This window comes from Entelurus aequoreus, linkage group LG10 (genome assembly GCF_033978785.1).
Source record: "Entelurus aequoreus isolate RoL-2023_Sb linkage group LG10, RoL_Eaeq_v1.1, whole genome shotgun sequence".
In the NCBI taxonomy this organism is placed as follows: domain Eukaryota; kingdom Metazoa; phylum Chordata; class Actinopteri; order Syngnathiformes; family Syngnathidae; genus Entelurus; species Entelurus aequoreus.
In genome coordinates, this window is record NC_084740.1 from 61,968,999 (window position 1) to 61,986,870 (window position 17,872).

The window sequence follows — 17,872 nt, forward strand, 5'->3', positions numbered from 1 at the left end:
TAGCGGAGCTGCTGCTGGGATCAATCACTGGCTTCTTGCAACCTGAGGGGCCACAATACCACCTCAAACCACTGGCCGCCCAGCCACATACCACCCAGGGCCACAATAACTCAAACCACTGGCCTGCAGCCACACACCACTCAGGGCCACAATACCACCTCAAACCACTGGCCCCGCAGCTACACACCACACAGGCCCACAATACCACCTCAAACCACCGTTCCCCCAGCCACACACCACACAGGGCCACAATACCACCTCAAACCACTTGCTGCCCAGCCACACACCACACAGGGCCACAATACCACCTCAAACCACAGGCCCCGCAGCCACACACCACACAGGGCCACAATACCACCTCAAACCACTGGCCCCGCAGCTACACACCACACAGGGCCACAATACCACCTCAAACCACTGGCCCCGCAGCCACACACCACACAGGGCCACAATACTACCTCAAACCACTTGCCCCGCAGACACACACCACTCAGGGCCACAATAACTCAAACCACTGGGCCCCCAGCTACACACCACACAGGGCCACAATACCACCTAAAACCACCGTCCCCCCAGCCACACACCACTCAGGGCCACAATAACTCAAACCCCTGGCCTGCAGCCACACACCACACAGGGCCACAATACCACCTCAAACCACCGTCCCCCCAGCCACACACCACTCAGGGCCACAATACCACCTCAAACCACTGGCCCCGCAGCTACACACCACACAGGGCCACAATACCACCTCAAACCACCGTTCCCCCAGCCACACACCACACAGGGCCACAATACCACCTCAAACCACTGGCCCCGCAGCTACACACCACACAGGGCCACAATACCACCTCAAACCACTGGCCCCGCAGCCACACACCACACAGGGCCACAATACCACCTCAAACCACTTGCCGCCCAGCCACATACCACACAGGGCCACAATACCACCTCAAACCACTGGCCCCGCAGCCACACACCACACAGGGCCACAATACCACCTCAAACCACTGGCCCCGCAGTTACACACCACACAGGGCCACAATACCACCTCAAACCACTGGCCCCGCAGCTACACACCACACAGGGCCACAATACCACCTCAAACCACTGGCCCCGCAGCCACACACCACACAGGGCCACAATACCACCTCAAACCACTTGCCCCGCAGACACACACCACTCAGGGCCACAATAACTCAAACCACTGGGCCCCCAGCTACACACCACACAGGGCCACAATACCACCTCAAACCACCGTCCCCCCAGCCACACACCACTCAGGGCCACGATAACTCAAACCACTGGCCGCCCAGCCACATACCACCCAGGGCCACAATAACTCAAACCCCTGGCCTGCAGCCACACACCACACAGGGCCACAATACCACCTCAAACCACCGTCCCCCCAGCCACACACCACTCAGGGCCACAATAACTCAAACCACTGGCCCCGCAGCCACACACCACACAGGGCCACAATACCACCTCAAACCACTTGTCCCGCAGCCACACACCACACAGGGCCACAATACCACCTCAAACCACTTGTCCCGCAGCCACACACCACTCAGGGCCACAATAACTCAAACCAATGGGCCCCTAACTACACACCACACAGGGCCACAATACCACCTCAAACCACTTGCCCCGCAGACACACACCACTCAGGGCCACAATAACTCAAACCACTGGGCCCCCAGCTACACACCACACAGGGCCACAATACCACCTCAAACCACCGACCCCCCAGCCACACACCACTCAGGGCCACGATAACTCAAACCACTGGCCGCCCAGCCACATACCACCCAGGGCCACAATAACTCAAACCCCTGGCCTGCAGCCACACACCACACAGGGCCACAATACCACCTCAAACCACCGTCCCCCCAGCCACACACCACTCAGGGCCACAATAACTCAAACCACTGGACCCGCAGCCACACACCACACAGGGCCACAATACCACCTCAAACCACTTGTCCCGCAGCCACACACCACACAGGGCCACAATACCACCTCAAACCACTTGTCCCGCAGCCACACACCACTCAGGGCCACAATAACTCAAACCAATGGGCCCCTAGCTACACACCACACAGGGCCACAATACCACCTCAAACCACTTGCCCCGCAGACACACACCACTAAGAGCCACAATACCACCTCAAACCACTTGCCCCGCAGACACACACCACTCAGAGCCACAATACCACCTCAAACCACTTTCCCCGCAGACACACACCACCCAGGGCCACAATACCTCCTCAAACCACTGGCCCCGCAGCCACACACCACTCAAGGTCACAATAACTCAAACTTATTTTTAAGTATTTTTTTAAATCAATTTTAAAAAACAATGAAAATTATTTTTAGTACATTTTTTTAAAATATGGTACGCCAACTTCTTCCCGCATCCCCCCAAAAAATGAATGTTGGACTAATTGGAGCCTCTTAAATTGTCCTGTTATTGTTATCTGATATCACAATTGCTAATAATATGAATAACTTTTAATTATCTTTTGACTTGATAAGGCCTGTTAACATCTCATCAGGATTTGCTGCATCTGACAGTTTCGATTTAGAAAAAATAAATAAAAAATTATATTATATTTTAAAAATTAATTTTAATGTAATTAATTAACCAAAAAAAAGAAAAATATTGTTGTTGTTTTTTTAAGTATCTTCTGGTACGCCAACGTCCTCCCACGTCCCAAAAACATGGACATAGGAGACTCTAAGTTGTCCTGTTATTGTTGTCTGCTATTACAATTGAATAATAATAACAACAATAGTAATAACTTCTTTTTTTTAAAGTACTGCCAGATTTATTTAAAAATTAATCAGGCCCTGTTGACTTCTCGTTAGTGATCATCAATGGCAAATAATAATCATATTTTTTCAAAAGAACAAAAATGATTAAAAATAGAACAAAAATATGACATTAGAAAATAAAAAGTTTCTCTTCTGGTACGCCAACTTCCTCTCGCATCCCCTAAAACATGGACGTTGGGTTAATTGGAGACTAAATTAGGTGTGAATGTGGTTGTTGCTTATTGTCTTGTGATTGACAGGTCAGCAGCTTACTAATGAACCTCATCTATAGACAAGCCGTGTAGAAAATTGATGGAAGGCTTCCCCACGCGTTGGTATCAAAGATACACTGATCACTTTATATTGTCGTGCTTCTGCAGACTTGTAATATTTGACTATTAACAAAAAGGATCGCATTTGAATTTTAATAGCAGCAAAATAACATGACGCACACTGCCCTCCCCTGGGCAAAAGGCATACTGCAGCTAAACATAGCGGTTCATTGAGGCGTCTAAAGTAATCATGTTGTAAATTGTTCAGTTATTGATATCGTTATTTGATGTTACTTGTTTGTGTTTAAATTATTTTCATGAATAAATCATCTCAGATGGGTTGAAACAAGGCGCTTGGTGGCTGGAGACAGCATTCGCCATTAACGCTCTGGAGTCCCTGAACGCCTCACGACTGTTTAATACAGGCCTGGAATTTATTTGACTCGGGGGGGCCAGAGTTAGATAAAAAAAAAAAAAGTGTGTCTGGGGGCCGGTATATCTATTTTAGGAACACTAATACAAAACCTCACAATAATGATTGAAAGCTAAAAACGTTATGACAGACCGCCTTAAAAAAACAGAATGGAATTTGATTTTTTTTTACTGAATGAGACACCCAGAATGTACATGAAAATAAAGAATGTGGGATTTACAATTTTAACTATGACCGATAAAACTCTGAATATTGACAACATATTTTACAATCAACCGAAACACAACCAAAATGCAACAAACATAGTGAAATATGAACGCGAAGGGTAAAAAAAAACCCCACCTACAATCTGAGACATCCCATAGTGACCATAGTAACTATTTAGATGACCATAGTAACTAGTATATCATGCAGATTCCAAACATTGACAGACTTAGTATACCGTATATTACCAAATAAACGCCTTAGGGCAAATAACCGCCCATGTCCTAATAGCCGCCCGGGGTCTGACCCCACCCCATTTTGTGAATTAACCGCCTCTTCCTAATAACCGCCTATGTCTAAATAGCCGCCCATGGGCTGTTATTTGCATAATTTAGATGAAAATGCTACTGGGGTTGCGTTTGCTGCAGTATTATTGTTTTGATGGTTTTATAGAGTACTTGGTACCATAATTTTATTTTTCTTGTATGCTGCTTTATTTAAAACTTAGAGTACTGTAGTCTTTATTTTATTTAAGTGACAGTATTATTGTTCTGTTTTGATGGTGGCTTTTATACTTGAGTACTTGGTACCATAATTTTATTTTTCCCGGTAGGCTGCTTTATTTAAAAAGTGTATTTAATTTTATTATTGGTATTCTATTTGACAATTGTTGCACTAATGCCATGTTGAGGCCTTGTTGATCTCTTGTCTTTTGATAGCCTGCCTCATGTTGATCTCTTGTTTTTTTGTTTGTATGTTTGTTTGTATGATAGCTTTTACATTTAAAGTTTTTTGTACGGAAAAAAAATACTGGACAGTAACCATTGTAACCAAATAATGGCCTGGTGCAGGCTGGTGCAAAAATAAATAAAAGCCTTGTGCAAATAACTGCCTGCTTCTTTTAAACGCCTGTCTCCAAAAATGTGGTAATATACGGTAGTTGAAGACTTCCGGTCATTAGAAAACATCACTGCACATCATAATGGCAGCTACACTTTACATCTTAAACATCTAAAACAATTATTTAGGAATGTTCGGCAGGCCAGATTGAAAAACTCAACGGGCCGCATGTGGCTCCCGGGCCTTAATTTGCCCAGGTCTGATTGATTGATTTAAACTTTTATTAGTAGATTGCACAGTGAAGTACATATTCCGTATTGCATCATCAGAGAAATGGACATTGAAACAGTGTAGGTGTGACTTGGTAGGATATGTACAGCGAGCAGAGAACTTAGTGAGTTCAGAAAGCATAAGAACAAGTATATACATTTGATGATTTACATTTGATTATTTACAATCCGAAGAGATATGATGTGGAAGGGAGGGTGTTAGTTTAGGGTTGAAGTTGCCTGGAGGTGTTCTTTTAGTGCAGTTTTGAAGGAGGATAGAGATGCCCTTTCTTTCATACCTGTTGGGAGTGCATTCCATATTGATGTGGCATAGAAAGAGAATGAGTTAAGACCTTTGTTAGATTGGAATCTGGGTTTAACGTGGTTAGTGGAGCTCCCCCTGGTGTTGTGGTTATGGCGGTCATTTACGTTAAGGAAGTAGTTTGACATGTACTTCGGTATCAGGGAGGTGTAGTGGATTTTATAGACTAGGCTCAGTGCAAGTTGTTTTACTCTGTCCTCCAAGCATGTAAAGACTTAGTATAGTTGAAGACTTACGGTCATTAGAAAACATCACTGCACATCATAATGGCAGCTACACTTTACATCTTAAACATCTAAAACAATTATTTAGGAATGTCCGGTGGGCCAGATTGAAAACTACTTCCTTAACGTAAATGACCGCCATAACCACAACACCAGGGGGAGCTCCACTAACCACGTTAAACCCAGATTCCGAACTAACAAAGGTCTTAACTCATTCTCTTTCTATGCCACATCAATGTGGAATGCGCTCCTAACCGGTATAAAAGAAAGGGCATCTCTATCCTCCTTCAAAACCGCAATAAAAGTTCACCTCCAGGGAGCTACAACCCTAAACTAACACCCTCCCCGGATTGCTAATAATCAAATGTAAACAATCAAATGCAGATACTTTTTCTTATGCCTTCTGATCTCTCTCTCTCTCTCTCTCTCTCTCTCTCTCTCTCTCTCTCTCTATGTCCACTACTTGATGTCCATATCCTACCCCCCACCCCTCCACACCCCTGATTGTAAATAATGTAAATAATTCAATGTGATTATCTTGTGTGATGACTGTATTATGATGATAGTATATATGATAGTATATATCTGTGTCATGAATCAATTTAAGTGGACCCCGACTTAAACAAGTTGAAAAACTTATTGGGGTGTTACCATTTAGTGGTCAATTGTACGGAATATGTACTGTACTGTGCAATTTACTAATAAAAGTCTCAATCAATCAATCAATCAAGCTCAACGGGCCGCATGTGGCCCCCGGGCCTTCATTTGCCCAGGTTTGATTGATTGATTGAAACGTTTATTAGTAGATTGCACAGTGAAGTACATATTCCATACAATTGACCACTAAATGGTAACACCCCAATAAGTTTTTCAACTTGTTTAAGTCGGGGTCCAAATTGATTCATGAGGGGACGGCGTGGCGAAGTTGGTAGAGTGGCCGTGCCAGCAACCGGAGGGTTGCTGGTTACTGGGGTTCAATCCCCACCTTCTACCATCCTAGTCACGTCCGTTGTGTCCTTGGGCAAGACACTTCACCCTTGCTCCTGATGGCTGCTGGTTAGCGCCTTGCATGGCAGCTCCCGCCATCAGTGTGTGAATGTGTGTGTGAATGGGTGAATGTGGGAATACTGTCAAAGCACTTTGAGTACCTTGAAGGTAGAAAAGCGCTATACAAGTATAGCCCATTTATCATTTATGATACAGATATATACTATTTTCATAATACAGTCATCACACAAGATAATCATCAGAGTATATACAATGAATTAATTACATTATTTACAATCCGGGGTGTGGGATATGGAACTGTAAAGTTCAAAGTTGAATGACATTAAAAAGGAAGTCTAAGTCTAAGTCTAATAGCTTGATCTGGCGTTTTCTGGCGAGTTTCCGAACAACATCGGCGTCTAGCTGTGCTTTACGTTCACTCTGCGTTATAAGTGCGTTGTTATTTTAAGTTAAGCCGGCATGTAAAAGTGTATACTGCGTGATTGAAACACACCAAGTCTGCACTTTCTTTGTGGCGGAGGCCGGCGACTCGGCGAGCGTTCCATTCACGAGGAACCAATCAGAGTGGCGCGCACTGGCGTACGTTCAGCCAATAGGCCAATCGGAGTGGCGCGTACTGGCACGGTTCAGCCAATAGGGAAGCAGCTTGCTCGTCGCGATTCGACCGCGGACAGACACAAGCAAAGTGGGCCGGCGGGAAGCTAAGCTAATATCCGTTACATTGTAGCGGATTACATTTGGTATTCGCGGTGCTTTCTCACAATAGAACATATGCGTATCCTGTGCGGAAAAATAAAAAAGACAGAAGAAAATTGAGTTCGGGTGGCTAAAAGGTACATTTTGACGATTTTTTTGGCTCCGTACGTCTCCCTCCTGCTAGCACAGAAGGCGCGCGGCTAGGCGGCTAGGCGGCTAGGCGGCAGTCCTGTTTGACAACACCGCTTCTCACCCTCACCTTCCCGGCTGTGTTTTGCTCCTTCCCGTTATCTGCTAGCGCCATCACTTACTTCTTCTTTACCACGGCGAAAACAAGTAAAGTGGAAGCATGGCAGATTTCCTGGAAGATCCGTCGGTTCTGACGAAGGAGAAGTTGAAGAACGAGCTGACGGCGAACAATGTGCGGCTGCCGAGCGGCGAGCACAAGAAAGAAGTCTACGTGCAGCTTTATCTCAACAACCTGACCGTGCAGAACATCCAGAAGAGCCCGCCCGCAGACGCCTTCTCCAGCGACGAGGAGCTGCCCACACCGGTCGTCTCCAACAAAAGCCGATCGGGAAGAGTAAGTTGACTTGGAATGCTTGCGACCGCTGGTGCCGATTTGTTAGACTTTAATTACACTATCCATCCATCCATCCATCCATCCATCTTTTTCCGCTTATCCGAGGTCGGGTCGCGGGGGCAGCAGCCTAAGCAGGGAAGCCCAGACTTCCCTCTCCCCAGCCACTTGGTCCATTCCCAGGCCATAGTCTTCCCAACGTGTCCTGGTGTAACCGGTGGTCTTTTCTAGAGATGTCTGAAATCGACCTGCCGATATTATCGGCCGATAAATGCTTTAAAACAGTGGTTCTTAACCTTGTTGGAGGTACTGAACCCCACCAGTTTCATATGTGCATTCAACGAAACCTTCTTTAGTGAAAAATAAAATGTTTTTTTTTTTCAAATTCAAGACAAAGTTATATGTTTTTGGTAACACTTTAGTATGGGGAACATATTTTAAGTAACAACGACTTAATTTAGAGTTTTTTGGACACTAGGGGAACATATTCTAAGTAACAAAGACTTCATTTAGAGTTATTTGGTTAGGGTTACGGTTAGAGCAGACCTGGGCAAATTAAGGCCCGGGGGCCGCATGAGCTTTTCAATCTGGCCCGCCGGACATTCCTAAATAATTGTTTTAGATGTTTAAGATGTAAAGTGTAGCTGCCATTATGATGTGCAGTCATGTTTTCTAATGACCATAAGTCTTCAACTATACTAAGTCTTTCAATGCTTGGAGTCTACATGATATACTAGTTACTATGCTCATCTAATTAGTGACCATGGTCATCTAATTAGTTACTATGGTCATCTAATTAGTTACTTTGGTCACTATCTCAGATTGTAGGTGGGTTTTTTTTTTTTTACCCTTCGCGTTCATATTTCACTATGTTTGCTGCATTTTGGTTGTGTTTCGGTTGATTGTAAAATATGTATTCAATATTCAGTGTTTTGTTGGTCATAGTTAATATTGTAAATCCCACATGATTTATTTTCATGTACACTCTGGGTGTCTCATTCAGTAAAAAAATGTCAAATTCCATTTTTTTTTTTAAAGGCGGTCTGTCTCAGTGGCCTAGTGGTTAGAGTGTCCGCCCTGAGATCGGTAGGTTGGAGTTCAAATCCCAGCCGAGTCATACCAAAGACTATAAAAATGGGACCCATAACCTCCCTACTTGGCACTCAGCAACAAAGGGTTGTAGTTGGGGGTTAAATCACCAAAATGATTACCGGGCGCGGCGCCGCTGCTGCCCACTGCTCCCCAAGGGGATGGGTCAAATGCAGAGGACAAATTTCTCCACATCTAGTGTGTGTGTGACAATCATTGGTACTTTAATCTTTAATCTTTAATCATAACGTTTTTAGCTTTCAATCATTATTGTGAGGTTTGTATTAGTGTTCCTAAAAATAGATATACCGGCCCCCAGACACACTTTTTTATCTAAATCTGGCCCCCTGAGTCAAATAATTGCCCAAGCCTGGGTTAGAGGGTTAGGGCCAGGGTTAGAGGGTTAGGGTTATAATAAGGCCATGCCGAATAAGGCATTAATAAGTACTTAATAATGACTAGTTAAGAGCCAATATGTTAATAAGCAACTAATTAATGGTGAATATGTTCCCCATACTAAAGTGTTACCATGTTTTTTTACTGGAGCACAAAATGAACCTTGTTCAAACAACAAAACCAACACAGTGCATAAACTCACAACAAATGACACACCTGCAGATCAGTGTGACTTCTGCTGTTGCCGTGTCCGTAATACGCCGATAGGGAGAAGTTTTTATTTACACTATGAGTCGGGTGTGTCTTGACCTCCGCCGAACCCCTGTGGCCGACACACCGAACCCCTAGGGTTCGATCGAACCCAGGTTAAGAACCACTGCTTTAAAATGTAATATCGGAAATTATCGGTATCTTTTTTTTTATTGTTATTAAATCAACATTAAAAACACAAGATACACTTACAATTAGTACACCAGCCCAAAAAACCTCCCTCCCCCATTTACACTCATTCACACAAAAGGGTTGTTTCTTTCTGTTATTAATATTCTGGTTCCTACATTATATATCAGTGGTTCTTAACCTGGGTTCGATCGAACCCTAGGGGTTCGGTGAGGTCAAAACACACCCGATTCATCGTGTAAATACAAACTTCTCCCTATCGGTGTATTACGGATACGGCAACAGCTGACTGATTTGGAGGTGTGTAATTTGTTGTGAGTTTATGCACTGTGTTGGTTTTGTTGTTTGAACAAGGTGATGTTCATGCACGGTTCATTTTGTGCACCAGTAAAAAAACATGGTAACACTTTAGTATGAGGAACATATTCACCATTAATTAGTTGCTTATTAACATGCAAATTAGTAACATATTGGCTCTTAACGAGTCATTATTAAGTACTTATTAATTCCTTATTCGCATACTTGCCAACCCTCCCGTTTTTAACAGGAGAATTCCGGTATTCAGCGCCTCTCCCGGCAGAGATTTTCTCCCGACAAACTCCCGGTATTCAGCCGGAGCTGGAGGCCACGCCCCCTCCAGCTCAATGCGGACCTTAGTGGGGACAGCTGTTCTCACGTCCACTTTCCCACAATATAAACAGCTTGCCTGCCCAATGACGTCATAACATCTACGGCTTTTAAAGAGTAGAGTGCACAACAAGGAGAGAGAGTTCTTGGTTTCTTTTGTGGGTTTATTGTTAGGCAGTTTCATTAACGTCCTCCCAGCGCGGTAACAACACACAACAACAGCAGTTACGTTTAGTCTACCGTAAAGCAGTTCGTCTGCAGTAAACAGCAATGTTGTGACACTCTTAAACAGGACAATACTGCCATCTACTGGATAGCCTGCAGAACACTGAAATTCAAGTATTTTATTTATATGTATAATAAAGTTAAAAAAAAAAAAATATATATATATATATAGCTAGAATTCACTGAAAGTCAAGTATTTCATATATCTATATATATATATATATATATATATATATATATATATATATATATATATATATGAAATACTTGATATTCACATATATACTTCATATATATATACTTCATATATATATATATATATATTATATATATTATATATCTATGAAATACTTGATTTGGTGAATTCTAGCTGTAAATATACTCTCCTCTTAACCACGCCCTTAGCCACATCCACACCAGAATCTGTCATCCATGTCTTTATGGACCTTGCTTTCTTTGTAACCTGGTGCACAGTCATGTTGGAAGAGGAAGGGGCCGGCTCCAGGAGTTGGGCTTGGCCCCTTAGTTCCAGTGAAAGGAACTTTGAATGCTCCAGGATACCAAAACATTTTGGACACCAAAACACGCTCCCAACCTTGTGGGAACAGTTTGGAGTGGGCCCCTTCCTCTTCCAACATGACTGTGGACCAGTGCACAAAGTAAGGTCCATAAAGACATGGATGACAGAGTCTAGTGTGGATCAACTTGACTGGCCTGCACAGAGTCCTGACCTGAACCCGATAGAACACCTTTGGGAGGAATTAGAAAGGAGACTGAGAGCCAGGCCTTCTCCACCAACATCAGTGTGTGACCTCACCAATGCACTTTTGGAAGAATGGTGGGAAATTCCTATAAACACACTCCGCAACCTTGTGGACAGCCTTCCCAGAAGAGTTGAAGCTGTAATAGCTGCAAAACATCATATTGAACCCTATGTGTTAGGAATGGGATGGCACTTCAAGTTCATATGTCAGTCAAGGCAGGTGGCCAAATACTTTTGGCAGTATAGTGTAGGTCATCTTTGGTGTGATTTGGAAGTTAACACACTTTCTGTTTAAGTCTGCACTAGTAGTAGGAAGTGAATGAAGAAATGCTTTATGTCACGCAGAAAGCAACCAGAAAGACGGACAAGCCTCGCATGGAGGTGGAGGTGACCGAACTCGATGATGAAGACCTAAAACAGCAACTCACCAAGTATGGCGTGGACTCGGGACCTATTTTGTGTAAGTGGACTCATTTACTTATTTCAGCATTTACCAGCTTAAGGCCCCAAAAGTGAAAATGGTTTCTTTCCAGAACAACTAATAAACATAAAACATTTGCAAGAAATAGTGTGTGTGCATGATGATCAATGAAATAGCTTAAAGCACAGGTGTCAAACTCAAGGGCCACCACATCATTTTTTAATAACCTGTGAGAGCCTTGAAAAAATATACGTCAATAAGTACATAGTTTTTTATCTATCCTCATTTTGACAAAAAAAGTACTGTGTGTATGAACTGCATGCAGATTTTAAATGTTATTATCTAGGGGTGTAACGGTACACAAAAATTTCGGTTCGGTACGTACCTCGGTTTAGAGGTCACGGTTCGGTTCATTTTGGTACAGTAAGAAAACAACAAAATATAAATTTTTGGGTTACTTATTTACCAAATTTGCAAAATCTTCCATCAAAAATATTTTTCTAAGGGGAATATTTGATGTGAAGTAATGGGAACCTTGGATAGGTCAATAATTCATAATAACATTGATTTTGATTCAATATTATGCTTTGAGCAATGACAGTTTGAAAGAAAAAAAACAGCTTTGTTTTATTAGTCAACATTGCAACTTTTTCTAAATTACATTTCACCTTTAAGCTTTTTTATTTCACTTTTGTTCTGTTTTTGTTTATTTTAATATTATTTTTAGAATGTGCCGTGGGCCTTTAAAACATTAGCTGTGGGCTGCAAATGGCCTCCGGGGCACACTTTTGACACCCCTGCTATAGATAATAAAAAATTAAATGTGATAAATCTATGGATAAAAAGCAGAGCCTGGCAACGCATGCGCGTTTATCATAACTCTCTCTGTCTCTGCCCCTCCCTCACCAATGCTGCTGCGCGCACATTTTGTTTTGTTTTTAACCCCTTCTTAACCCTAACGTACATTGTTAATACACGCAACCCTAACTCAAAATGCCGGACATTTGAGGCATTTAAGAAACTCCGCCCTGACAGCTCCGCAAAAGAGGACATGTCCGGTGAAAAGAGGACATGTCCGGTGAAAAGAGGACGTATGGTCAGTCTATCCTAGCCCGTTAGCTGCTAGCATGCCGTGTGTTGTGCCTCGGTGTGCATTGTTTACACAACATGCGTTACGCTACTTAATATGTCCGTTTGGAAACTTGTTCGGTACACCTCCGAACCGGAACCCCCGTACCGAAACGGTTCGATACAAATACGCGTACCGTTACACCCCTACTATATATAAATTTGTTTAAAAAAAAAAAAATCGATTAAAAAAAAAAAAAGTGTTTCTTGAATTTTGGAACACATTTAAAAATTGTCTACTTTAATCTCGATTTTACCCTCTATCTATCCATCAATTTTCTACCGCTAGTCCCTTTCGGGGTCGCGGGGGGTGTTAGAGCCTATCTCAGCTGCATTCGGGCGGAAGGCGGGGTACACCCTGGACAAGTCGCCACCTCATCACAGGGCCAACACAGATAGACAACATTCACACACTAGGGCCAATTTAGAGTTGCCAATCAACCTATCCCCAGGTGCATGTATTTGGAAAAATGTCTTATTTGTTACTTTGATGTCTGCCGCCAAAATCTGTTCAGCTTCGACCCGGAAGTTGTATGAGAAGAAGCTTCTGGACCAGCCTCCAGCTGAACCCGAGGCTCCCGTCGATGTCACAACCATCCCCAAGGCCGACACAAACCAGAATGGCAACACAAACTCTGACCATTACAGCGACAAAGAAGACGGTGAGTCCATCACTTATGACAATATGAAAGCAACCACCATGTTTGTGTTGTGATGTCATGTTCTGCTTCAATGTTTGTTTCAGAGGAAATGACCACAACTGATCCGGAGCCTGTTCCTGTGGTGGAGAAGCCTGTGCGTAGCAGAGGGAAGACCCCGGTGACTGTCAGGACCAGCAGCAGACGACAACCCAAGGTCATTGTGGCACCAATAATTAAGCTGTATAAAAATGTCCTGATGTATATTTAATGTCCTGACAGTCGGTGGGGGAAGTTGTCAGTGAAGAGACTTCCAAGAAGAGCAGCGAGAGTGTTGTAGAAGACATTCTGGCCAATGAAATCAGCACACCTACAGGCATCAGGTAGTGTGAGAAGAAGTTGCTTGTCTATACCTTTGTGTCTCCAGAGAAAGTGTTTACAATTACACAACAGTCATTTTGAAAAGCTAGCTGCCAACGTAAAAAAAAATGTCATTTACATCAAATCAGGTTTCTCCGCCCTTGCTTGTGAAACTTCATGGGCAAAGCTGTTTGTCTTTTTTCACACAAAGGACTACTCTGACCCCTGATCTTGTTAAAAGCTAAGCAAAGCTGCAGTGTTGTTTTGTTGGATGCACACATTTTTATGCAAAGGTGTACTTTTTAACCATTTTATAGACAAATGATACCATTTATAGGCATGGCTGAGAGTGTGTAGGGACTGACCTTAGGGCTAATCCACTTGTTTCCGGTATAACAACTCCCCTTTCACTGAATGCCGGACTCAAACTAGACTATTTGTATTTGGCTGGACCTCCTGCCCTGGCCTGCGTTCATACTGCAATCCATCACTTTTACTCTGCCCTATTACTGTAATTTCTCTGATTTGGTGTACTGTTTCTAGTCTGGGTCAAATGCAGAGGACACATTTCACCACACCTAGTGTGTGTGTGACAATCATTGGTACTTTAACTTTAACTTTAACTTTATTTAAAGTCATTCTGATTATATATGTTGTGCAATGTTGCTGCTGTGATTAATTTCCACGAGAGCAGCATTCAAATGTTATGTGTAAGCAATTGTGCTGTGGGTTTGACTTTTAGATCATTTTAAGCTTTGTATTTTATTTCTAATATGAAGTGTGTCGGTTATCATGAATCTGAAGGAGCGGTCACATTCCAGTCCTGCTATGACTCAGCTATGTTACATCGGTGAATGGAATCGTGCCAGGCCCTCTTCCAATCATGCCAAAAACTTGTATTGGGGTGAGCAGTTGCTCCTTTGCATAGGACACCAACCCCTAAAACAAGCTGCTCTAAACAGGGCTGTTTATAAAGTGTTGTAAAGGGGAACTGCACTTTTTTCGGAATTTTGTTTATCTTTTACAATCTTTATGAGAGATAAAAAGACAAAAGTTGCCCCCCCCACACATTCTAACATGTAAAAATTGGCTTGTTCTTGGTGGCTAGCAATGCAGCTAATGGGAGCAATCCATTCTAAATTATCCATCCATCCATTTTCTACCACTTGTCCCGTTCGGGGTCGCGGAGGTGCTGGAGCCTATCTCGGCTGCATTCGGACGGAAGGCGGGGTACACCCTGGACAAGTCGCCATCTCATCACAGTGCCAACACAGATAGACAACATTCACACAATCACTTTTAAAATGCATTCAAAAACCGTCAACAATACTTCATTTATGTTGTGTAACATGTATAATAACAAACTGTACAACATTGTTATTGTAAGAGTGAACACTGAGAAACTATTTTTCTAGCGTACTAACACATCTGCGTGCTACGGTATTACCCTTGAAAGCTAACTACGGCAAGAGATAAGCTAGTTTCTACGTCAACAGGAAACGTGTTTGAGTTTGTAACATACAACACTGTGATAGAACACCATGATCAATAGTAACACACAACACTGTGATAGAACACCATGATCAATAGTAGCACACAACACTGTGATAGAACACCATGATCAATAGTAACACACAACACTCTGATAGAACACCATGATCAATAGTAACATTAAACAGTTTTAAGTCAACTTAGCCTCAGATTAACTTTTCTTTCCTCCCCCCCAGTCTGGCTAACTTGGCAGTAAGAGGATTTATGGGCTTATTGTTCTTCCACCATAGAAGTGGGTCAAAATCTAGTTTCTAATGCAATATGGTCTTAAATCTGCTGCCATAAAAACATTTGTTAGTGCTTTAGCCCTGCCTGACTCGCCGAGGAGAGGCTGCTTGAATGCGGTGGTGACGCTTCAAATGAGTTAGCATGTTTGACGTGTTGTCAGAAGCAGCTGCTGAACAATGTCGGCAAACCTCCGTCCTCCATTGTTGTATCGCGCAGCCAAAGTGTTCCCAAACGGGAGATCTTAACGAGGCAGGAGGGTCTTCCAGCTCTGGCTTTTACATGTTGTCCTAGCCCGGTCGCTGCTAGCATGCCGTGTGTTGTGCCTCGGTGTGCATTGTTTACACAACGTGCGCTACGCTACTTAATATGTCCGTGTGGAAAATCGTTCGGTACACCTCCGAACTGAATCGAAACCCCCATACCGAAACGGTTCAATACAAATACACATAACGTTACACCCTTACGTCCTCCGTATATTCAGCTTCAAAAAGATAAGGTTGTGAATCTTCATTTGTCTGAAAACAGTCTTCTTCGTTTTGGGTTTTGAAGTTGCTTTAGAGACTTCGAAGGCTACAACGGTGACTCCCAGTAGTCGCAGCTTGCAAGCGTTTTTATAATTTTTAAAATCTTTAAAAAATAAAAAAGATGTGTTCTTGTCCCTCATAATGATTGTGAACAATAGGCAAAATCCCCCAAAAAATGCAGTTCCCCTTTAAGTGTGTTCATTGTTTGTTTTGGGAATGTTTTGACACAAAGTATGTTAGAGATGTCATTAAAACACTCATGAACTGTTCCTAAAAATGGTTTCTGTGCTCCAGTGCGACCCGCAGGCGTCCCATCCGTGGGGCGGCCGGTAGACCAGTGAAGCCCAGCGACTACTGGCTGGACGAGTCCCTGGTGCAGCACACTGTGCTCACCGACAGCCGCTCCTACTCCGAGTCTTTCTCTCGAGGCATCCTCTCCGCCACCTCTCCGAGCAAAGTGCCGGCCCCGTGCAGCTTCCTCCCCCTGCTGCTTAAGCTTCTGCTCCTGGTGGCAGTCGGCGGCTCGCTCTACTTTACCTACCAAAACCTGGATGATGCTCACATGAGTGCACTTCGGGGCCTCGTTGACGCCGCCGTGGTCCCGCTTCAAGATGCCGCAAAGAGCGCCGCCGCCTACCTGGGCCTGGGCGGAAAATAAAGGCGGTCTTTTCGCCACATCCGCCTCCCTGCCGCCGCAACCACATGCAAACAACTCAGTTCACCTCTTACCTTTTACTTCCTCCCGCCTGGTGGGACAAATAAGTCACAGTCAATGGGATTGACGTTCCTGTGTGCAGATTCCAGCTTCCCCCTCATGTGCAAGCAGGCAGGTGCACCTAAACAGCTAGCGTCTGTTTGGCGGCAGCCGCACGAGACTGATTTTAATGTCCATTTTTAACCTGTGAATTGTTGTCTTTTTGTGTATTTACCCCCTTTGCCAGTAGAAGTGTGTGGAGAGGCCAGTTTGTCCCTGCATGGTTGTAGTTTTCCACGGCCATCATCTTGTACTCCGTAACGCCGCTCATCCGTGTTTGTGTTTGTGCGCGTGCGCCAGGTGCCACTCTCCGCGGGGTGCCTGAACGCCACGTTTCCAAGCAGTACGCCGTCGCGCTAACGCCAGAATGTCTTAGCATCACCGTAGATGTAGTTAGCTAGCGTGTCTACATGGTGCTCACGGAGACTCAAATGGAGTCTGCTCACCAAGCAAGGAGCATCTTTCTTGGAGTGACGCTCGTCTTTAGTTAAGAGCGTCTTGATCACAAGTCTCATTCTACCGTCTCTTTTTTTCAGTTTACATCTGTTTTTTAGTGCTCTTTAGTGCTTTTTTTTGTTTACTCTTGATTGAATTAGATTTCTGATCCTTCAGTCCAGGACAGGCTTTTGTTTGCAGCCAGGCACCCACATAGCTCACCTCACTGCCAGACACAACAAATCCCTCGGACAGACTTAATCCACTTGAAACACCTTCATGTATAAAATTAACCCCCACGGTTTTAACTCTCACCTGGAGCCAGGATGTGTTCACTGGGCGTGGAAATATAAACAGGGCACCTGTTTCTATTTTGATATTTTTCTAAAGTGTTTGACTTTTTATAGCACCCTTAAAGGGGGAAGAAGAGCAATACGTACACCACACAGCTGATTCTCGAGTTAAATTTGACATCTATCAAAGGATCCCGCTTCCCCACAATGGACACATGTCAATGAGTTATGTGGGTGAGGATTTGTAATCTTGTTTATTTATGATCGTGTAGGCAGTGTATCATAAAATAAACGTCGTCATTACCAGATTGTTACTGCTCTCTTGTCATTTTCCACGGTCTACTTTTTAATGTCATGGTGAGTATCTTCTCAAAGA

At 43.7% G+C, this 17,872-nt stretch overlaps 1 protein-coding gene across 1 annotated transcript; it reads left to right on the forward strand.

Moving 5' to 3' along the window:
• The first annotated feature begins 7,035 nt into the window (after positions 1-7,035).
• On the forward strand, positions 7,036-17,802 carry tmpob (thymopoietin b). The gene is made up of 6 exons (XM_062061360.1): positions 7,036-7,668; positions 11,510-11,624; positions 13,229-13,375; positions 13,459-13,568; positions 13,634-13,734; positions 16,309-17,802. The coding sequence occupies exons 1-6, from the start codon at positions 7,435-7,437 to the stop codon at positions 16,670-16,672; spliced, it is 1,071 nt and encodes a 356-aa protein (XP_061917344.1). The 5' UTR covers positions 7,036-7,434; the 3' UTR covers positions 16,673-17,802.
• The last annotated feature ends 70 nt before the right edge of the window (positions 17,803-17,872 follow it).

What these genes read in the sequence shown, in the direction of transcription:
- tmpob (XM_062061360.1), top strand. Translation starts at nt 7,435, where the DNA reads ATGGCAGATTTCCTGGAAGATCCGTCGGTTCTGACGAAGGAGAAGTTG. An exon ending in TTACAGCGACAAAGAAGACG is followed by an intron (nt 13,376 to 13,458) that starts GTGAGTCCATCA and finishes TGTTTGTTTCAG; the next exon opens with AGGAAATGACCACAACTGAT. An exon ending in GCAGCAGACGACAACCCAAG is followed by an intron (nt 13,569 to 13,633) that starts GTCATTGTGGCA and finishes ATGTCCTGACAG; the next exon opens with TCGGTGGGGGAAGTTGTCAG.